Raw genomic sequence first — 20281 nt, forward strand, 5'->3', positions numbered from 1 at the left:
ATGAAAAGTTAGTGGGATTCTCTGCCCATGTGACACAGTGATCATATTGCCCTGAGTCCCTGAGTTCAGGAGCCATGGAATCTTTATTCTTGTTTTTGAAACATATACAGTTGATGTTATTAAGATAAGTAGGGAAAATTGGGCTCTGATGATTTATCTCAAATCATCTGAATATACCCAATATTAAAACTAAAATCATATAAATTTGTAAAGCCAGGAAATGAATCTAGAGCTCTGCTTTTTATAATGTACATCTCAGAAAAGATTTGAGTCCGAACAGTTTTCCCTTTGGAGCCTAGGGCATGGCATATTGTGGAAAGCTCTACAAACTGCAGATGCTATTGCTTAGGCCAGGTATTCTTAACCCAAAGGAATAGGACTGAGTGCGGGGGTATGCGAACTTCATTGGGATAAAGATTACATCTTTATTTTACTAACCTCTAAACTAAATTTCTTTTTGTTAGAAATATACACATAAGAATAGATTAGCAGTCTTTTGACTTTGCACAGATAGAAATCTACTATTTTTTGACATGATATAATAGTTGTAGATATATCTAACAGGCATTAATAAGGAAGAGCATACAAAATACTACAAACTTGGTATTTAAAAAATTTGGAGAACTTTATTTCAATATAATCTGTTTACTTCTAATCCTAGATATTTTATTATTTTTTTAAAAAATGTACTGGAAGTCTGTTGACTTCATTAGATAATTGAAATATGGTTCACAAACTAAGAATACTGAAGGAGGAGTTAAGATGACAGAGTAGTAAGGGGATCCTGGGCTTGCTTCATCCATCAAATGCAGCTAGATCAACATCAAACCATTTTGAACACTTAGGAAATTGATCTGAGGATTAACAGAACAACCTGCATAATTTGAGGGAGAGAACAAGGCAGCTTCTCTTAAGAAGAACAAAACACACCTAGTATCTAGATTCCTTTGTTGGATTTTTGAAGTTGTTTAAATTTGTATTCATTCTATTATTATTATTACCATTATTACTGTTTTTTCTTCTTCCAAAATGACAAGATGGAGGAAGTCACCTCAGAAGAAAGAACAGGAAGAAATGATGGCTAAGGATTTAGCCAATGCAGATAGAAGTAAGATATCTGAACTAGCATTTAGATCAATGACTTTAAGTATATTAGCTGGACTTGGAAAAAAAAAAAAAGTTACCAGAGAGTCCCTTTCTGCAGGGATAAAAGAACTAAAATCTAGTGAGGCTGAAATTAAAAATGTTATACCAGAGATGAAAACCCAAATAGAGGCCATAAAAATGAGGATGGACAAGGCAGATGAGTAAATAAACGATATAGAAGACAAAATTATGGAAAATAAATGAACCTGAAAGGAAGAGGGAAGCAAAGGTCAGGGCACAAAGGCAGACTTTCCATTATTTATTAAATTGTAATGATATTCATATCATAGGAGTCCCAGAAATGAAGAGAGAGAAAAAGGAGCAGAAGGTTTATGTGAGCAAATTTTAGGTGAAAACTTCCATCATCTGGTGAAGGACACAGACATCAAAATCCAAGAAGCACAGATAACTCCCATCAAATTCAACAAAACACTTATGGAAGAGATTGAAGAGGATGCAAAGAAATAGAAAAATATCCCATGTCCGTTGACTGGAAGAACAAACATTGTTAAAATGTTTATGTTACGCAGACCAATCTATACATTTAATGCAATCTCATTCAGAATATCACCAGCATTTTTCTCAGAAAAAACAGTCCTAAAATTTATACTGAACCACAAAAGACCCTCCTTAGCCAAAGAAATCTTGAGAAAGGAAAGCAAAGCTGGGTCATCATAATTCCAGACTTCTAGCTATATTACAAAGCTGTAGTCATCAAGACAGTATAACACTTGCACAAAGATAGAAACATAGATTGATGGAACAGAATAGAAAACCCAGAAATGGACCCACAACTGTATGGTCAACTAATGTTCAACAAAGCAAAGAAGAATATCCAATGGATAAAAGACAGCCTCTTCAGTAAATGGTGTTGGGGAAACTGGACAACAGTATGTAGAGGAATGAAACTAGACCACTTTCTTACACCATACATAGAAATAAATCCAAAATGGATGAAAGACCTAAATATAGGATAGGAAATCATCAAAATCCTAGACGACAACATAGACAAGAATCTTTTTGACGTTGGCTGTAGCAACTTCTTATTAGACGTGTCCCTGAAGATAAGGGCAACAGAACCAAATGTGAACAATTAGGACTTCATCAAGATCAAAAGCTTCTGCACAGGAAAGGAAACAATCAACAAAACTAAAAGGCAGCTTACAGAATGGGAGAAGATATTTGCAAACGACACATCTGATAAAGGATTATTATCATCCAAAGCTATAAAGAACTTATCAAAATCAACATCCAAAAAAACAAATAACCCAGTTAACAAATGGACAGAAGACACGAATAGACACTTTTCCAAGGACGACATCCAGATGGCTAACAGATACATGAAAAGATGTTCAACATCACTCATCATCAGGGAAATACAAATCAAAACCATGATGAGATAATACCTCACACCTGTCAGAATGGCTAAAATTAACACACGAAACAGTGGATGTGGTGAGGATGGTGAGAAAGAGAAACCCTCTTGCACTGTTGGTGGGAATGCAAACTGTTGCAGCCACGCTGGAGAACAGTATAGAGATTCCTCAAGAAATTTAAAATAGAACAACCCTATGATCTAGTAATTGCACTCTTAGGTATTTACGCAAAAGGTACAAATAACAATTTTGTAGGGGTACATATACCCCAGTGTTTATAGGAGCATTATCAACAGCTGACCTAGAGAGAGACCCCAAATGTCCATCAGCTGATGAATGGATAAAGAAGGTGTGGAGTATTACCCATCAAAAAATGAAATCTTGCCATTTACAACGATTTGGATGAAGCCAGAATATATTATGCTAAGTGAAAGAAGTCAGAAAGACTAATATCACGATTTTACTCATATGTGGAATTTGAAAACAAAACAGATGAACATATGGGGGAGGGGAGAAAAGAGAGGGAAACAAATATAAGAGACTCTTAAAAGATAGAGAACAAACAGGGTTGATGGAGGGAGGTGGGTGGGAAATGGGCTGGATGGTGATGGGTTCTAAGGATGGCATTTGGTGTGATGAGTACTGGGTGTTGTAGGTAAGTGATAAATTGCTGAATTCTGCTGTAATTAATATTGCACTGTATGTTAACTAAAATTTAAATTTAAAAAGGGAAAATAAAATCACCATAAAAAATAAAACCACCAAGTGAATGTAAAAAAAAAAAAAGAATGCCTAATTTAAGCAATGAAAATTACTTTTATTTTACCTGCAACAGAGACTTAGACCACTTTAAACATCCGCTTGTGTTTCTGTTCTTGCCTGATGACATTAGGCTACTACAAACCTTTTAATTGCAGTTTTATATCACACTCTCAACATCTTTATTGAGTTTGTAACATAGGACATGCAGTATATCATATAAAGTCAGAGTAGATCCTAGACTTTAGGGCAGGCAGATTCCCTAGGTTTGAATACAGACTCCAAAACTTATTTATGTATATGACCATGGGTAGTTTATATAACTTCTTGAAAGCTTTGGTTTCCTCCTTTACACTATAGAGTTGTGAAGATTTATTAAAGGAATGTATGTTAGTGTGTTAGTTTGAGTGTTTGCTATTATTATTACTTTTGATTCAAAAAATAATTTGTTTTCCATTACATGAGTTAAGCTCTAGATGTTTAGCCTGGAACAATTATATGTAATTGCTTCTCTTCCAAAGCTCAAGTCTAATGGCAAAGACAGATTTTGGGAAAAAAAATTAATAATCTAAGTGTTAGGAAAGAGACATGCAAGATTCTTAGCTGTGTCTTGCGGATAAGTTAGGGGCCAGGCAAAGAAGATAGATGTTAAACTGAATGAGCGAAGAATCAGAAGAGCATTCCAAGCAAAGCCAGGTTGTTTGAAAAGGTCGTGACTTGGAAAAGATCCTGATACATTTGAGAATTCAAAAGAAAGCCACTGTGGCTACACAAGACAGAAGATGAGGAAAGAGGGTAGTGTAAATGAAACTTGAGAAGTAGGCAGAACCAGATCAGGCGAGTTGCTGTATAATTTAACAATTGGAGTCTTACCCTAATAGCACTGGGAAGTCATCAGATTTGCATTTTTAAATATTTATTTATTCTTTTTAAGTAGGCTCCACATTCAATGTGGGGTTCATACCCAGGACCCTGAAATCAGGAGTCATGTGCTCTACTGACTAAGCTAGCCAGGTGCTCCCAGATTCTCATTTTTAAATGAAAAATATGCCTGCTAACAGAAGATAGGATTTGAAAGAAGTAGATATTAAGTATAGCAGAAGGGGGATACAGAACCAATTCAAGGAAGGAATATACCTTTTGATAGACTACAGTGGACTAGAATGATGAGAGTAGAATGAGGAAATGTGGAGATCTTACAGTTTTTGCTTGAGAGATTTAATGATTGATTGTAAGAGAGTGAAGGAGAAGGACTTATGACTTTTAGGCTTCCACGGGGCACCTGGGTGGCTCATTCAGTTAAGCGTCCAACTTCAGCTCACGTCATGATCTCACAGTCTGTGGGTTCGAGCCCCGCGTCAGGCTCTGCTGACAGCTAGCTCAGAGCCTGGAGCCTGCTTCAGATCCTGTGTCTCCCTCTCTTTCTGCCCCTCCCCCATTCCTCTCTGTCTCTGTCTCTCAAAATAAAATAAAGACATGAAAAAAGAAAGACTTTGAGGCTTCCAACTTGGTCGTGGTGGTGCCAGTTATGGAGTTGATGAATGTACTAGAGGAAAATAAGTTTGGACATGTATACATGGATTTACTTTGAAGATAGTCAGTTTGAGGTGCCTGTGCAATCTCTAGGAGGAATTATCAGTTGGATACACTTACAAATCTGTTGCTCTGGTAAGGTATTTAAGAATCTGGTTATTGAGGAAAAGATGCATACAAGGAGGACTCTTCTGTGGAAGAGGTTAAAAGAAAATATGAGAGCATCTGAACTGAAGCTGATCTAAATGAAGGACAGCTGGGCATACAGACTAGAACTCTGGGAATGCTAATGGAAAGTTGGAGAAATGAATTTTATTTCATAGATATGCTGAAAAAGCAGTTACTTTAAAAGACTAAAGATTAGAATGTACCCACTGACAATGAAGTATAAAGGCTTTTAAGAAGAAAAATATTTGTGAGATGAAGACAGGTTTAGTGAAATTTAAAGGATAGTGATGACTGAAGAGGTTATTGGGATAAATGCACTTTAGTTCTAATTAGACAACTCATTGCCATTCCATAGTCTCTTTAATGTAAAGATGTGAGAGGAACCCTTGTAGGTCTAACCAAACTGACATTATTGAATAATATGAAAATTTATTAAGAAATTTTATGGGTTTTTTCTTCCTCCTTTTTTCCCTTGTCCCTTCTGCCTTCATCTCTCCCGCCTCTCCAACCCTCCCTTCCACCATCCTTTCCTTCCTCCCTAGGAGGGATCTAGGATGGAATGTAGAGTTGTGATAAATGGGATACTAAGAGGGAAAAGTTTTTGTTGTTTTCTAAACAGTTAGGTGACTTACTGGCTAGATCTTTATTTTAAACGATTTGAGTCCCAGTTTAATACATGTTTGAACTGTGTGAGTCCACCACAGATTTTTTTTAACGAATACAGCATAGCACTGTAAATGCAGTTTCTTTTCCTTATTCTCTAACATTCTCTTTTCTCCTGCTAAATTTCTTTTAAGAATTACAGTATAAAATATATATAACAAAATATGTTATTTGACATTTACATAACTGACTGTTTATGTTATTTATTGGTAAGGCTTCCAGTCAATAGTAGTGCTAATATCAGTTAAGCTTTGAGGGAGTCAGAAGTTATATGCAGATTTTCAGCTGTCCTGTATTTCTTACTGCTCTTGAGAAACTGAAGAGTCACATGTGTGCAACCACTACCAATCATTTTTCTTTCCTTCATTGTTCTTTTATTGCTCATCTACACTGGTTGATGCTATGATAAAGTAGGGTGTAATTCTTGCTGTTAAGGTGCTCACTTCAGGGGGCAGATGAGAATGTGAGGTAATCCAAATGGAACGCTAAATATCATTAGAAAGATAGAGTTCATTGGCAGAATAAGTGAAAACTTCAAGTAAGAGGCAGCATTTGAATTGAGTTCTGAGGAATTAAAGAATAATGGGGGAAGTTAAGAGAATTTTAGAAATTTAGGTGGGAGATAAGCACAGATAGAAACTTAGCAAATTCTAAGATTTACTCCCTTGAGTCCTTGATTCTGACAAGCAGTAATGGATGAAAATTATCCCCATAGAGTATACTTTTGGTCTTGTCATAACATTTCAAGAAATTAAAATGTTTTAATGAAAGCAAATTGTTGTTACCCTATTTATCATCTGCCACGTTTCAGTTGAAATACTTGTGAAAATAGATGCAGTGTAAGTAGCACCTGAAGTAGGAATATGAACAGTTTGGGAAATTTTAAAATAACTTTGTGTTTTGATATAATTTCACACTTACAGAAAAGTTGCATGATTATAAGGAGTCATGCATATTATATATTATATAATTATTTTTCTGAACCATTTGAGAGTAAGTTGGAAACATCATGCCCTTTTACCAGTAATACATTTGTGTATATTTTCTAAGAACAAAAACATTCTCTTGATAACTACAGTGCAATTATCAGAATCAAGAATTTTTTTAAGTTTATTTATTTTTGAGAGATAGAGCATGAGCAGGGGAGGAGCAGAATGAGAGGGAGACACAGAATGTGAAGCAGACTCCAGGCTCTGAGCTGTCAGCACAGAGCCCCAGGCAAGACTTGAACCCACAAATCGTGAGATCATGACCTGAACCGAAGTCACATGCTTAATCGACTGAACCACCCAGGTGCCCTGGGAAATTTTTTATTTTGATTCAGTATGATGCAGTCTACAGGCCACATTTAAATTTTGCTAGTTGTCATATAATGTATTTGATAGCTAATTTTCAAGTCTAGGGTCAAATCCAGGTTCACACACTGCTTTTAATGATCATGTCTCTTTATTGTCTTTTACTGTGGAATCATTCTTTAGCCTTTCTATATATTTCTTGATGTTGATATTTTTTTGAGGAGTTCAGGCTGTCATATGTATTCTCATGATTATATTCAGGTTATGCATTTTTGACAGAAGTACCCTGGAAGTGACTTTTTTCTCCTCCATGCATAATATCAAGAGTACGTGATCTTGAATGAATCAGTATGGTCAGTAATATTGTAGTAACATTATATGGTGACACTTGTTGCGTAGACATTGTGGTTAACATTTCAAAATATATATAATGTTGAGTCACTATGTTGTATACCTAACACTAATATTATATGTCAACTATATTCAAATTTTTGAAAAATGAGTACATTTTTGGTTTGGTTGCTTTGATACTGGTGATGTCTGTCAGATCATACCATATGTTATTGTCATTTTTCTCTCTAAATAAGTACTTTTTGGACACATACTTGAGACTTTTTTTTATGAAACTTTGACCTATTAATTTTAGCATCCACTGATGTTTTTTTAAATTTCCATCATTTCTCCTATATATGTTAGTTGGCATTCTACACAAGAAAAGAGCTTTCTTAGGATGCCTGGGTGGCTTAGTCACTTGGGCATCCAATCTTGATTTCAGCTCAGGTTATGATCCCAGGTTGTAGGATAGAGACCACTCAGTGGTGAGTGTGGAGCCTGCTTAAAATTCTCTCTCTCTCTCTCTCTCTCTGGCTCTCTCCCTCCCTCCCTCTCTTTCTCTCCTTCTCTCTCCCTCTGCCCTTCTCCCCACCTTGCATGTACACTCTCTCTCTCTCTAAATTAAAAATAATAATAAAAAGAGCTTTCTCTTCTTTTTTTAATTAACTTTATTCATTCTGTTCTTTATATTATTATGGACTCATAGATTCTTACTTTTTTCAATGAGCTGTATACTCTGTTGCTGTCATCATTCTAATGTCTAAATTATTCCACAAGGATTCTTATGAAGCAGTTTTTTGTTTTTCTTTATATTATCATAGACTCATAGATTCTTACTTTTTTCAATGAGCTGTATACTCTGTTGCTGTCATCATTCTAATGTCTAAATTATTCCACAAGGATTCTTATGAAGCAGTTGTTTGTTTCTTTTAACATTTATTCATTGCTGTTTCAGTACTTTCTACTTTTTGGTACAAAAACTCCTTCTTTCAGATTTCTATTTTCAGTGCTCCAAGCCTTAAATCAACCTTTTCTCTTAGGATTTTTGGTTCTTTCTAATGGAGAATGGCATATAAATCCCAAGCTCCTGATCAACCCTCTCTCCAATGAGCTTGGTTACTTTTATTGGAAAAACATTTACATATGTATACATATATAAATATACCACATACTTTGTCTCTCAGCAAATGTGTTTGTGTCTCATATATATGCATATGTGTATTCATAGTTTTTTGTCTCTGTAGACAGGTCAGTATGGAAATAAATAAGATATATATATATATATAAATGTGTATTTATATATATCCATGGGTGCATATACACTCATATAGATATAAACCTATATCATCTATATGGATGGATATACAGTAAAACCTTGCATTGCGAGTAACTTGTTCTGCAAGTATCCTGCAAGATGAACAAACATTTCTAGTTTTAACTTGACAAACGAGCAGTGTCTTTCAGTACAAGTAGTACGTAATGCTGATCCAATGGTTCTTTTCTCTCTCTCTGCAGGAATGTGGGTAAGTAATGATCAATGCAATGTTGCATTTCCATGATATCCTCAAAAGGAGGCAAGAGCAAGTGTCAGTGGATAGGTTTCTTGTTAAAGCTGCAAGAAAAGAAAAAGATTCCATTGATCCAATACATAGGAGTGATTCCATTAGTAATAGTGAAATTCGTCCTTACATGATAACCCTCCTCTCTGTGGTTTCCCTCACACCAGCCACAAAGGTTTTCAAAAGTAAGTGTAGGTTATTTGTTTATTTTTCTTAATATTTTGTATTTTCTTTTTTATTTGTATTATATTACAGTATTGTAATCATTTTATATGAATATTTTTTGGGTTGTAGAATGAATCAACTGAGTTTCCATTATTTTTTCTTGGGAAATTCACTTTGATATATAAATGCTTTGGATGATGAGCATGTTTCCACAATGAATTATGCTCATATACCAAAGTATACTGCATTTGTAAATTTTAAATACATATTAAAATATATGCGATACACCCACACATGCACTGTAACAAATAGAAGTGCATATACTGATATCGAGAAATTTTTAATTAATCAGGGGTGCCTGGGTGGCTCAGTCGGTTAAGTGTCCGACTTGATTCAGGTCATGATCTCGCAGTCCATGGGTTTGAGCCCTGCATTGGGCTCTGTGCTGACAGCTCAGAGCCTGGAGCCTGCTTCAGATTCTGTGTCTCCCTCTCTCTCTGCCCCTCTCCCACTCATGCCCTCTCTCTCTGTCTCTCAAAAATAAATAAATGTTAATTTTTTTAAAAAAAGAAAGAAAATTTTAATTAATCAAAGCTCAGGTGAAGACCTAAGACAAGAATAATGAGACCTTAGAAAGGAGAGACCTGTAGGTGATTTCCTTCTACTAAGCTCTTAGTGCATTCACCAAACCACAACCTGAAAAACTGAAGGGAGACGACTTTTCTCAGAGGTGGCCAAGAATCTTTTACCCACTTCCTTGGCCAGTAATATGAAACTGGTGCTGAATTCTACCCCTAGCACTGTAAGGTAACGAGGTATCTTGTATCTATGTCTGAGGATATAGAGTAGTAATTAAGAAGGCTTTGAGGCTGGAAGGGCTGTTGAAGTGGCGTACTCTGGGGACTGTAGTGTTTCATTCAGTGTTTCTGACAATGAAAGTACTACAGACACTCAAATTATTTAGTGGTAAAGTTCACACTCATAGTAACATAAACCAACTGTGAAATCAGCCATGCTGAATTTTAGCTGCAATATTTTTGCAAATAGCAAATCAATTATTATAAAATGTCCCAGATTAAACTATATCTTGTTCATATTAACTACTGTTTTTCATCTTAAAATCTGAGAATACCTTGTTTATTGTATTAAATATTTTAGTCTGAAATTTATAAGACTAAGAAATCCCCAGAAAGAATTGGGAGGATAAATGAATAATCAGCTGGGTTACAAGGTTCTCTTTTTTAGGCATGTTTCTGCTATTTCAATAGTGAATAATTAGAAAAAATTCAAAATCAACAAAAGATTATTGGGCACCTAATCCTACTTTTGTGTAAAGTACAATCAAGGGCAAACTATAGTCTTTATTCTCAAGGAATGTAATCAAGTAGAAGAAATAAGATTAAAAGAGGTAGTATTCTAAATTGGTGAAAGATTCACAAAGTACATTGAGTCCTCAAGAAGATTAATAAGAGAAATTATTAATTTCTATGTGTGGAACTAGACATGATAGTGAATCTACAGTCCATAAAAAACACAGGGAACATTATAAAAAAAAAACAGAGAATGAAGCCTATTTACCTACAACCTCAGTTAGACCTATAACAGAAGTATTAACTGCCACTATGGAAACCAGAAAGTACCAGAGAAAATAATTATGATCTAGAATTTTATGGCCAAATAAAGGTATCATTGTTCATCCCTACAATTAAGTTACACTGAATATTTCTAACATTCTCTTTTGGAGACCACATGTTCTAAGTATAGTCATTGCTTAGAGCTAAAATCTACCAATTGCACTTTATTTGTTTAGAAACAAAATGATTAAGACTGATTTCTTAAAAGCCATGGAGTTTTTTATTATTAATGTTTTATTTTATTTCTGAGAGGCAGAGAGAGACAGTGTGAGCAGGGGAGGGTCAGAGAGAGAGGGAGACACAGAATCTGAAGCAGGCTCCAGGCTCTGAGCCAGCTGTCAGCACAGAGCCCGACGTGGGGCTTGAACCCAAAAGCCGCGAGATCATGACCTGAGCCGAAGACTGATGCTTAACTGACTGAGCCACCTAGGCACCCCAGGCGTTTTTTATTCTTAATTTTTTAAAAAAAGTTTTTGTTTTTATTCTTGTTATTTTGATGAACTTACGTCTTTCTTGTGGCCTCTTTTCTCCCTTTAATTGTGGAGTTTGTCAGTCTTCAGGTCGATTTCTGGGGTATTTAGGATGATTTGATAAGTTATCTAGTTGTATTTGTGGGACTAGACAAGCCTAGGGTGCTCCTAGTCTGCTGCCATCTTGCAAAATACCCCCACCTTGGAGTTTCTTAAATGCTATTTTTATTAATAGGTGAAGTGGAACTGAGTAACACACAGTAGATAAAATTTAGAATGGATTGTGTTAAAACCAAAGTCTGTCTCCAAAATATTTTCAAAGTTCCAATATGATAAAACGTCATAATATCAAACTTTGTTTATATTTGTGACACATTTATAAGTTAAACTTCTACACTGATTCCTCTTGGTTTATTTGTAAATCAGAGGCTTCTAAGCAAATGAATAATATTAAAAGGAGATGCTTAGGTAGAACTAAGCTGTTCTATGAATATCTATTTAACAAAAATACCATGTGAATAACTATTTTAAGCAAAGAACTGAGAGTAAACTGTTGTACAAATCATTTAATTTCATTCTGTCAGTTAGAACTAAATTTCTACTAGGTTGATTAGCCTAAGGCTCTTTAAAAGGTATTCCTTTTAACATATTTTAAAATTTGAATTTTACTGTTTCAGATAGGTAACCTGTTTAGTCTATTTTCTGATATTTTCTTTGATTGCAGGAAGCATAGATACAGGTAAATCTTTCAGAATTTTTCTTTCAGTCCAGTTTATTATACCTTTATGCCTCAAATCAGGATACTCTTAGCATTTAGTTATTCTCTTTAGGGATATATATGATTAACAGCTTACAAGGTTTGTCATTTTGTGTTTTGGGCTGAAGTTCTTACTCTCTTAATAAGTCCAATAGACAAGTTTTTATCTTACATTGGTAATAAAGTTGTAAAATAAAAGTTGTGATTGCTGTGAGTCGATCAGGCCAAATTTAGCTTGTTGCTAATGAGAGGATTTTCTTCAGAGAAAGAATGGAAACTTTACAGTTTAGTGTTAATGCAAACTTTATTTTGTCATTTAATTATTTATATTAGTTCTCTTTTAACCAGTCATATCTCTTGTCATATATGTTATTATCTCATTTCATTTCTTAAATCCAGTTCCAAAAGGGTCTGAGATATATTCTGGGTAGTTTCTTAGTGTCACCCACCATACCCTCCCCACTTGAAATTTTAATCTGCCAAAATAATTTCAGTGCTTTTGTAGTGGTAAAGGGTATCAATGTTCACTTCTTATTTAAGGATCAGAAATAATGCTGAAATGTATGAGATACAATATAAGTGCACAGCAATTGCTCTGTCAATCTCTAAGTTTATTGCAGAGTGAACGTACATACTCTTCTTTTGGAAGTACCTCATTGACAATCGATATCAGACTTAATTTTTCTTCTTTCTATGGTCTATTTCTTTGATCATTCCTCCTTACTTTGTTAAAACTTTCTTTAGTTCCGAGATCAGTTAGCCCTGAGGTAGAAAAAAGTCTGGTTAGTCTCTTAATTCCTTAGAAAGCATTATTCTATTGGTAGCCAAGGGATCAATTTCATGAATATATAATTTCAAAATTATTTTTCTATCTTTTTCCATTGTGGTTTTATTTATTTTTGTATATATGGCTTCTTAGGAATTAAAAAAAATCCAGGAAAATTATCAGTAGTATTTTTTTTCTTTCTGCTGTTTCTTCCAAGTAACAGGCTACTGTATTCAGGTAGTGCAAGTATTTATGACAGAGTGTTCTCAGTTTTCTGCCTCTCGTAACTTATAACCTTGCTATCATTCATTTTACTTTTCTATAAGCTGTAATCACAAAATACATGTGGCTCTTGTTTTGCACAAAAAAATCTTAAATCAGTTAAGAATAAGAAAATAAAAAAGTATGTTTTACCTTCATTGGTTCTTTCTCTCATACTATTCCTTTCTTTATGTACGTTCTGACCTATATAATTTCCTTTCTCTCTGAATGATTTCTTATAATATGTTTTATAAAGCAGATCTACTTACAAAAAAATTTCAATTTTTTTGGGAGGGTCTGAGAAAGTCTATTTCTTTTGAAACATGATTTTACTGGATACAGAATTTTAGATTGGTGTTTTTTTCTTTCTTTCTTTCTTTTTTTTTTTTTTTTTNAGAGAGAGAGACAGCGTGAGCAGGGGAGGGTCAGAGAGAGAGGGAGACATAGAATCTGAAGCAGGCTGCAGGCTGTGAGCTAGCTGTCAGCACAGAGCCCAATGCGGGGCTTGAACCCACGAACCGTGAGATCATGACCTGAGCCGAAGTTGGACACTTAACTGACTGAGCCACCCAGGCGCCCCGGTGTTTTTTTTTCTTTCAACACTGAGTATATCAGTCCACTGTCTTCTTGCTTACATTGTTTCTAAGAGAAGTGTGATGTAATTCTTATCTTTTTTCTTCCGTAGCTAAATTCCTCCATATCTCCTCCAAATTCCTTCTCCAAATCCCCCTTGTCCCTGGTCTTCCTTCTTTCCAAATACTCTCTGTATTTGGTTCTGTGCAGTTTTAATATGATAAAGCTTTTGGTATTTATCCTTTTTGAAGTCTGTACTATTTGGATATGTGGTTTTGTGTCTGTCATTAACTTTGGGAAATTCTCAGCCATTATTTTACTTTACTTAGTTCTTTTATTCCTTTTTCTTCTCCTTTGGGTTTTCCCATTATATGTATGTTAAATCTGTTATAATTGTCCCACTCAGATAATTTGTCCCCTCTTTTTCATTCTTGTTTGTTTGTTTGTTTACATTTCAGTTTTGGAAGTGTCTATTGACATATCTTGAAATTATTTTTCCCCCTCAGTCATGTCCGATGTACTGATGAATACATCAAAGGGATTCTTTTTGTTATGTGTTCTTGATTTAGCATTTCCTTTTAATTCCTAGAGTTTCCATCTCTCTGCTTATGTACCTACCTACTCTTTTATATTGCCCACTTTTTCCAATAAATTCTTCAGCATGTTGATCATAGTTGTTTTAAATTTCAAGTCTGGTAATTCCAAATTTTCTGACATATCTGGATCTTGTTCTGATGCTCGATTATCTCTTCAGACTGTTTACTTTTGCCTTTTATTATGACTGATTCTTTTTTGTTGAAAGCTGGACATGCTGTATTGGGTGAAAGGAACTTTGGTAGATGGGTTGTTAGTTTGAAATTTTATGTTTATATGGCTACAAGTTACGTTGTGTTTTCTATTTGCTATAGCTCTGGTGTGCAAGGCTAAAATTTCCTTTGTTTAGTTTCTATCTCCCTTCTTTGAGTTTTCTTAAAGACCTTAAATAGGGCGTGACCCCTACAGTTCTTTAGCTATAGTTATAGCTGTTACCTGTTATTTGATAGGAACCCTACAGATGTGATAATGTAGGGAGGTGTGGGAGGAAATATTCTATTCTTCATTAGGTCTCAGTCTTTTAGGGAGCCTGAGTTAGGCATTTCCCTTCCCTCATGTCAGTTAGGCTCTGGTAAAATAGTTTCTCTTATGGGTAGGCCTGATGAAAGAGAACAGAAAAGTCTAGAATATATCAAAATGGTTACTTTTCCCCTGCCGCTGCCAGAAGCAGGAAGGAATTTTTCTCTGGTCTTCACAGGGAGAACCCAGTAGGGCTCTTAGAAATAAAATTCACAAAAGTTAGGGGCCTCTGTCTTTAGGGCTGTACCTCCTATTGTTTTTAATTCTTAAGCTAGTCCATACTGATTCTGAGCAGTTAATCAATTACTGTTTCAGGTGTTCTTCCACAGGACTGGCTTCAAGCTATGAATTCTGCACCTGGGTGTTTGCTTCCTCTAAGCTCTGATTCTCTGTATCTGCCTGTCTGTTTCTCCAGTTTTCAAGGCCTCAGTTTTCTGATAGATCTGGTAAGAGCTGTCAATTGTTAGTTTGTTCAGCTTTTTTCTTTTTGTGAGGATGGGAGTGACTGCTTCCAAGCTTTTTATATGTTGGCCAAAAATAGAAGTTTATATGTTTCTTATTAGAATGAAGATTTCACTTTAGGGCATGCTTATTCTGTTAAGCTTTTTCTTTTCCATGTATGAACTTCCCTAGAAATGTTTCCAGTGAATGTTTAAACACAGATGACATTTGGACAGTTTTTTCTCATCCCCTTTTGAAATTATCATTTCATTCATTATTTTTTCTAAATGGAGAAACCTATGAAAGCTGGAAGGCAATGAATCCTTGGTGCTCTCTTTCTGAATCCTGATTCAGCAATTAGAAAAGATTTTTTTAAAATCTGAAACACTTTTCTTCCTCAAAACATGTAGACAGGATGAATAGTGAGAATTTGTGTACTATTTTGAACTGCCTTCAATGTGCCAGATACTATCCTGTGTGGATACAAGGAAGAATAAAGGTAGGATACCCAAATTGTAATCTTCTAAGGCTTGTCAGGTAACAGAAAGGGAAGTTTGACTGACTTTATTATTGCTTTAAACATAAGGACATTTTATGATTGCATAGGTAATAGGAAATTTTCAGAAATTATAAGATACTCATTTTAGCTAATCTCATTTAGTTAAGTCATTTTTCTTGAAGTGGCAGAGGATTATATAACTTCATACATATTTTTGTCTGATCCTACTTATTTTTAGTTTAATTTTTCAGGTTTACAGCACTGCTACCTTCTGGTAACAATAACTTTAACTACTACATTAAGTTATGGGAATACTGTTTGATTAGTAACTTAATCATTGCCTCATTCTAATGTAGTGAGTGTTGTAGCATTGGGAATGATCATTATTAGTCTAGGAAACAATATTCTAGCATGTATCTACTATATTCTTTTGAAATGAATTAATATGTATACATAAAAGAAAGAATTTTGAACTGCTTCAAGAAAACAGGATAGAGAATCTATTTTAGATTACAGAACACAGCACCAAAGCAATTGACATCTCTTGATTTTTTTAAAAAAATCATCTTCTGATTTTGTTTCATAAAATTTGACTTTTAATTATGTTGCTACTAAAATTATTCTCTGAGATATTGTGCATAGATGATTAAAGAATTTTTTTGAGAGAGCAACACTCCTTAAAATGACCATTGAAATCTATTAAGTCTTCGCTTTTACTTGGCATCTTTCCTCGCTCTCTTTGCTTTTCTCCAAAGAAATAGTACATTAGCTTTCTAGTTTTGTGGTAACAAATTACTGTAAATTCAGTGGTTTAAAACCACACAAATATACCATCTCCTACTTATGTAGGTCAGAAGTCCAGTATGATTGTTAACAGACTGAAGTGAAGGTGTATACAGGCTATATTGCTTTTTGGAGTCTCTAGGAGAGAATCCATTCACTGCTTATTTGAGTTGTTGGCAGAATTCAGTTCCTTGTAAATATAGGACTGAGGTCTTGTTTTCTTACTGGCTGTTTAAAGGTTATCCCACCTTTTAGAGGCCAACCACATTTCTTGGTTTATGGTCTCCTTCCTCCATCTTCAAAACCAGCAATGACCATTCAAGGTCTTTTCACTTTGCATCCCTTTGTTCCTCTATGATCTTCCACTTTTGAGGAGTTAAAGGATTAGATTGGGCCATTTTGGATAAATCAGGATAATCTCCCCATCTCTGGTCCTTAACCTTCATCATATCTGCAAAGTTCCTTTTACCATGTAACATAAAATATGAATAGGTTCCAGGAGTTAAAATGTGGACATCTTTGGGGAACTGTGTTTCTGCTTGCTGCAAACAGTAATGGTAACTTCTGACTGACTTTTCTGAAAAAATTTTCCTTTTTTTGTTTAGAAAACCTCTGACCCTTTCCTCTTTGATTCAGTAAATACAGAAGAGGTTTTAGGATTCAGTCAAGATAATACCAAATCAGATACAATTCCTATATGGAAATTGTAGGGAAATAGTTTCTAGAAACACTGAAAAAGAAAGTAAGGTTTCAGAATATTGCTTTGAAAAGCAGAAAGTCCTTGTATATTTTTGTGAGTTCTTATTAACTGGCCTTAAATTTGAGTATTAAGGCTCATAGTTATTCACACAGCAGCAAGAAGTAAGCCATCACAGTTAATCAGTAAAGAGTCTCCATATTTAGTATCAAAACATTTCATTTATAAAGCAAATAATGTACTATGGATGTAATGTTCAACATGATCACTATGATTAACACTGCTGTAGGATACATAGAAGAGTTTTTAAGAGAATAAATCCTAAAAGTTCTCATTACAAGGAGAAACTTTCCTTTTTAAATTTTTTTTCTTTGTTTTCTTTTTCTTTTATCTACATGAGAAGTTGGAGTTTAGCTGAACTCATCTCACAATATATGTAGATCAAGTCATCATGCTGTATGGCTTAAACTTACACAATGACACATGTCAATTATTTCTCAATAAAACTAGAGGGAAAACGTTCAAAGACAGAAACTCATTCAGACCAATAACATAATAATTCATGTGAATTTTGATAATGGATGACATTACATCTTAATGTGTGTGTGTGTGTGTGTTTTTTCCTACCTAGATCATCACGAAGTATGTATATGAGCTCCTGGAAAAGGACTGTAATTTGAAAAAAATCTCTATTCCAGTAAGTCCTGTTTTAAAAATGCTTAAACTTCCAAATGAAATAGTTTTCAATTCAGAAGAAAAACAGTTATATTAGTGTAACTGTGGTAGATTTAAATGTTAAGGTCCTAGTATGTTGATATTGATAATGATAATATTAAATGCATCAGTATACTGCATTTCATTTTACACAATAGTTCAAAGCACAAAAGTACAAAAATAGTACTTTTCAGTGTAGAGGCAAATAAAATACTAATAATCAGTCTTTTTGGACTGATTCTATTTAATTTATATAATTTATTTTTACATATTTGAAATAAACGAAGGTACTTATTTTTTCACTAGAAACTCACTGTCAGTATAAATATTTCTTGATTTTTTTATAATTCTATGTTTTATTTCCATATTATTTCCTCTATACATTCCCAAATTCATTCCTCATGCTTCCTATATTTTTGCAGAGCATTCTTTTCAAATTTTGTACATTTTGCCATTTCATAGTAAACAAGTTTGAGATTTGTTTTCAGTATCAAATTCACAAAAATTTTTTTTAATGTAAGACCTAAAATAGTAAGCAAAAAACTGAAGAAATAGTAATCTTATATGTGAAATGATGGTGGTACTAGATTAGATGATCCTTGCTATTGCTAACAACTGCTGATTTTATGATATATAAAAATCTAGAAGGGTTAATCAAAGTAATTAATTTAAGGCACAAAACTATGTATATAATTACTTTATGTGAAATTTTACATGAGATTTTTAAACCCCTTGGATGATAATATTCTATGAATTGGAGGGCTGGAGGATTTCTTATTTATCCTTACAATTAATTCATAGTTCAGTATTTAAAAGGAAAATCTATCATATATTTAGTTTTATATAAATAAGATCAAATGCTAATCATTTTTTCATTTATTCAACAAATAATTATTTAAGTGTCTTTTAGGTGCTGGGCGCTGTTCCAAGTGGTTATGATATACTAGTGAATAAAATATAATTCTATGCAAAAGCTAGGCTAACCTTCATTTATTTAGAAACTTTTCTTTTCAGTCTGTCTTTCTTGTTAATTTTATTTGTTCAAATTTTCTGAAGAATGATATTTAAAGAGATTTAGGTTGATTTATTCTTACAACACAATTATTATTGAGTCATTTAATTCTGTAATACTTCTAGTTACATGGAACTTTTAAATTCACTTCTGTCCCTTAGATTTCCAGGAGAAATCAGAAGATAATTGGCCTATAGATTATGTTATATGATTAAGTTTTACTAATTTTATTTATAGAAAGCCCGAGATTACATTTGGGAAGACGTTGTTTCATAGATCTGATTATTTTCCTCTCATTTAAATTTAGACTATAAAGCTAATAAACATAGAGAAAGCTTTACATTATAGGAAACCTATAGTAAGTGTCATGTCCATTTTTGGTTAGCAAAGTTTTCCTGATTTCATAAACTGAAAAGAAACCAAAATTTATTTTGTTTATTTTAGGAAGTTAATGACTCTCCTTAAATTATCATCATGTATTTTATATAGTTGTGAAATTTTTCTTCTGAAATTATTTTCTCCTGAGTTCTCTTAAACCCGGAATCCAGCACTGGAAGCATTGTTTTGTTTTGTTTTGTTACATTTTGTATCAGAGTTCTTTTAATTATAAGAACACCACCAAAGTCTTTTTTCCCCTCTGATTATGAACTAAGTTTTATAGTTGAACTATTTAATAAGGAAAAAAAGACTCTTTCTTCCCTTTTTTTTCTTTTCGTAAATAACAGCACCCTGTGGTAACTCTTGATGGTAAAGATTATGATTATGTATTATTTTTACTCACTATCCTACGTATATTCTCATGTACAAATTATTCTCAATTGTAGTATCTCACACATGTAGGATTTTAGGTTATATAAATTAACAACCTGATTATAAATTTTCATTCGTTTTATTCAATTATGTTTAAATGATCATCACAATTAGTGGGGTTCATGAGTATCCTAAAGTGAATGGCTAAACATTGTTCTCACTGATCAGTTGGTCTTTGAAGTTGATTGGTCAATAAAGTGAGGTAGTTCACGAGAATGACTTATATGCATTCCTTAATGAAAGCTCAGTTAATGAATTACCACTGTTTGAAGATAGTGGTCTTGGAACAGCCATTTTCAAACTTAATTAAGCTAACGATGAAAATTATGTTTTAACTATATAGATATTTTACTGTTTAAACTTAGCACTAACTTTATACAGAGAAAGTTATAGATACCAACTTTAGAATTCTGTGTTGAATTGAGATGAATATAAGCCAATGACCAACTCAAATACTGCTCTTACTCCTTAATCATTTATACCACTACATTTCTCATTTTCATTGTTTTTTTTCCTTGAATTTTCTGATGTTTTCATATTTTTAAAGTCAATTCTTCTGCATGTTCCAGTAAAACTTTTATCCATCTACTCATGGCTACTTTAATTTGCAGCCCTTTAAGTATTCTTGAACAGCGTTGTAATATAAAAAATGCATTTTTATCTTCTGAAAATAAGCACTCTTCCAGTTTTAAAGTGATTACTGTGGAATGTGAAGTGCCAACATTCCATTGCTTAAAAAATGGACTCAGTTCCT

General features: G+C 33.8%; 1 protein-coding gene across 11 annotated transcripts in view; it reads left to right on the top strand.

Moving 5' to 3' along the window:
- The window catches only part of ARB2A (ARB2 cotranscriptional regulator A), a 413025-nt gene that overhangs the window by 91297 nt on the left and 301447 nt on the right, over positions 1–20281 (top strand). For 10 of the 11 annotated variants that reach the window (XM_077755324.1, XM_077755321.1, XM_077755314.1 and 7 more), the window contains one exon: positions 17623–17688. The exons of the other annotated variant lie outside the window; for it this stretch is intronic. In XM_077755324.1, coding sequence (XP_077611450.1) covers positions 17623–17688 — 66 coding nt within the window. The remainder of the gene's footprint in view (positions 1–17622; positions 17689–20281) is intronic. 11 annotated transcript variants of the gene reach the window in all.

This window comes from Crocuta crocuta, unplaced genomic scaffold, assembly GCF_008692635.1.
Source record: "Crocuta crocuta isolate KB4526 unplaced genomic scaffold, BGI_CrCroc_1.0 scaffold42, whole genome shotgun sequence".
In the NCBI taxonomy this organism is placed as follows: Eukaryota; Metazoa; Chordata; class Mammalia; order Carnivora; family Hyaenidae; genus Crocuta; species Crocuta crocuta.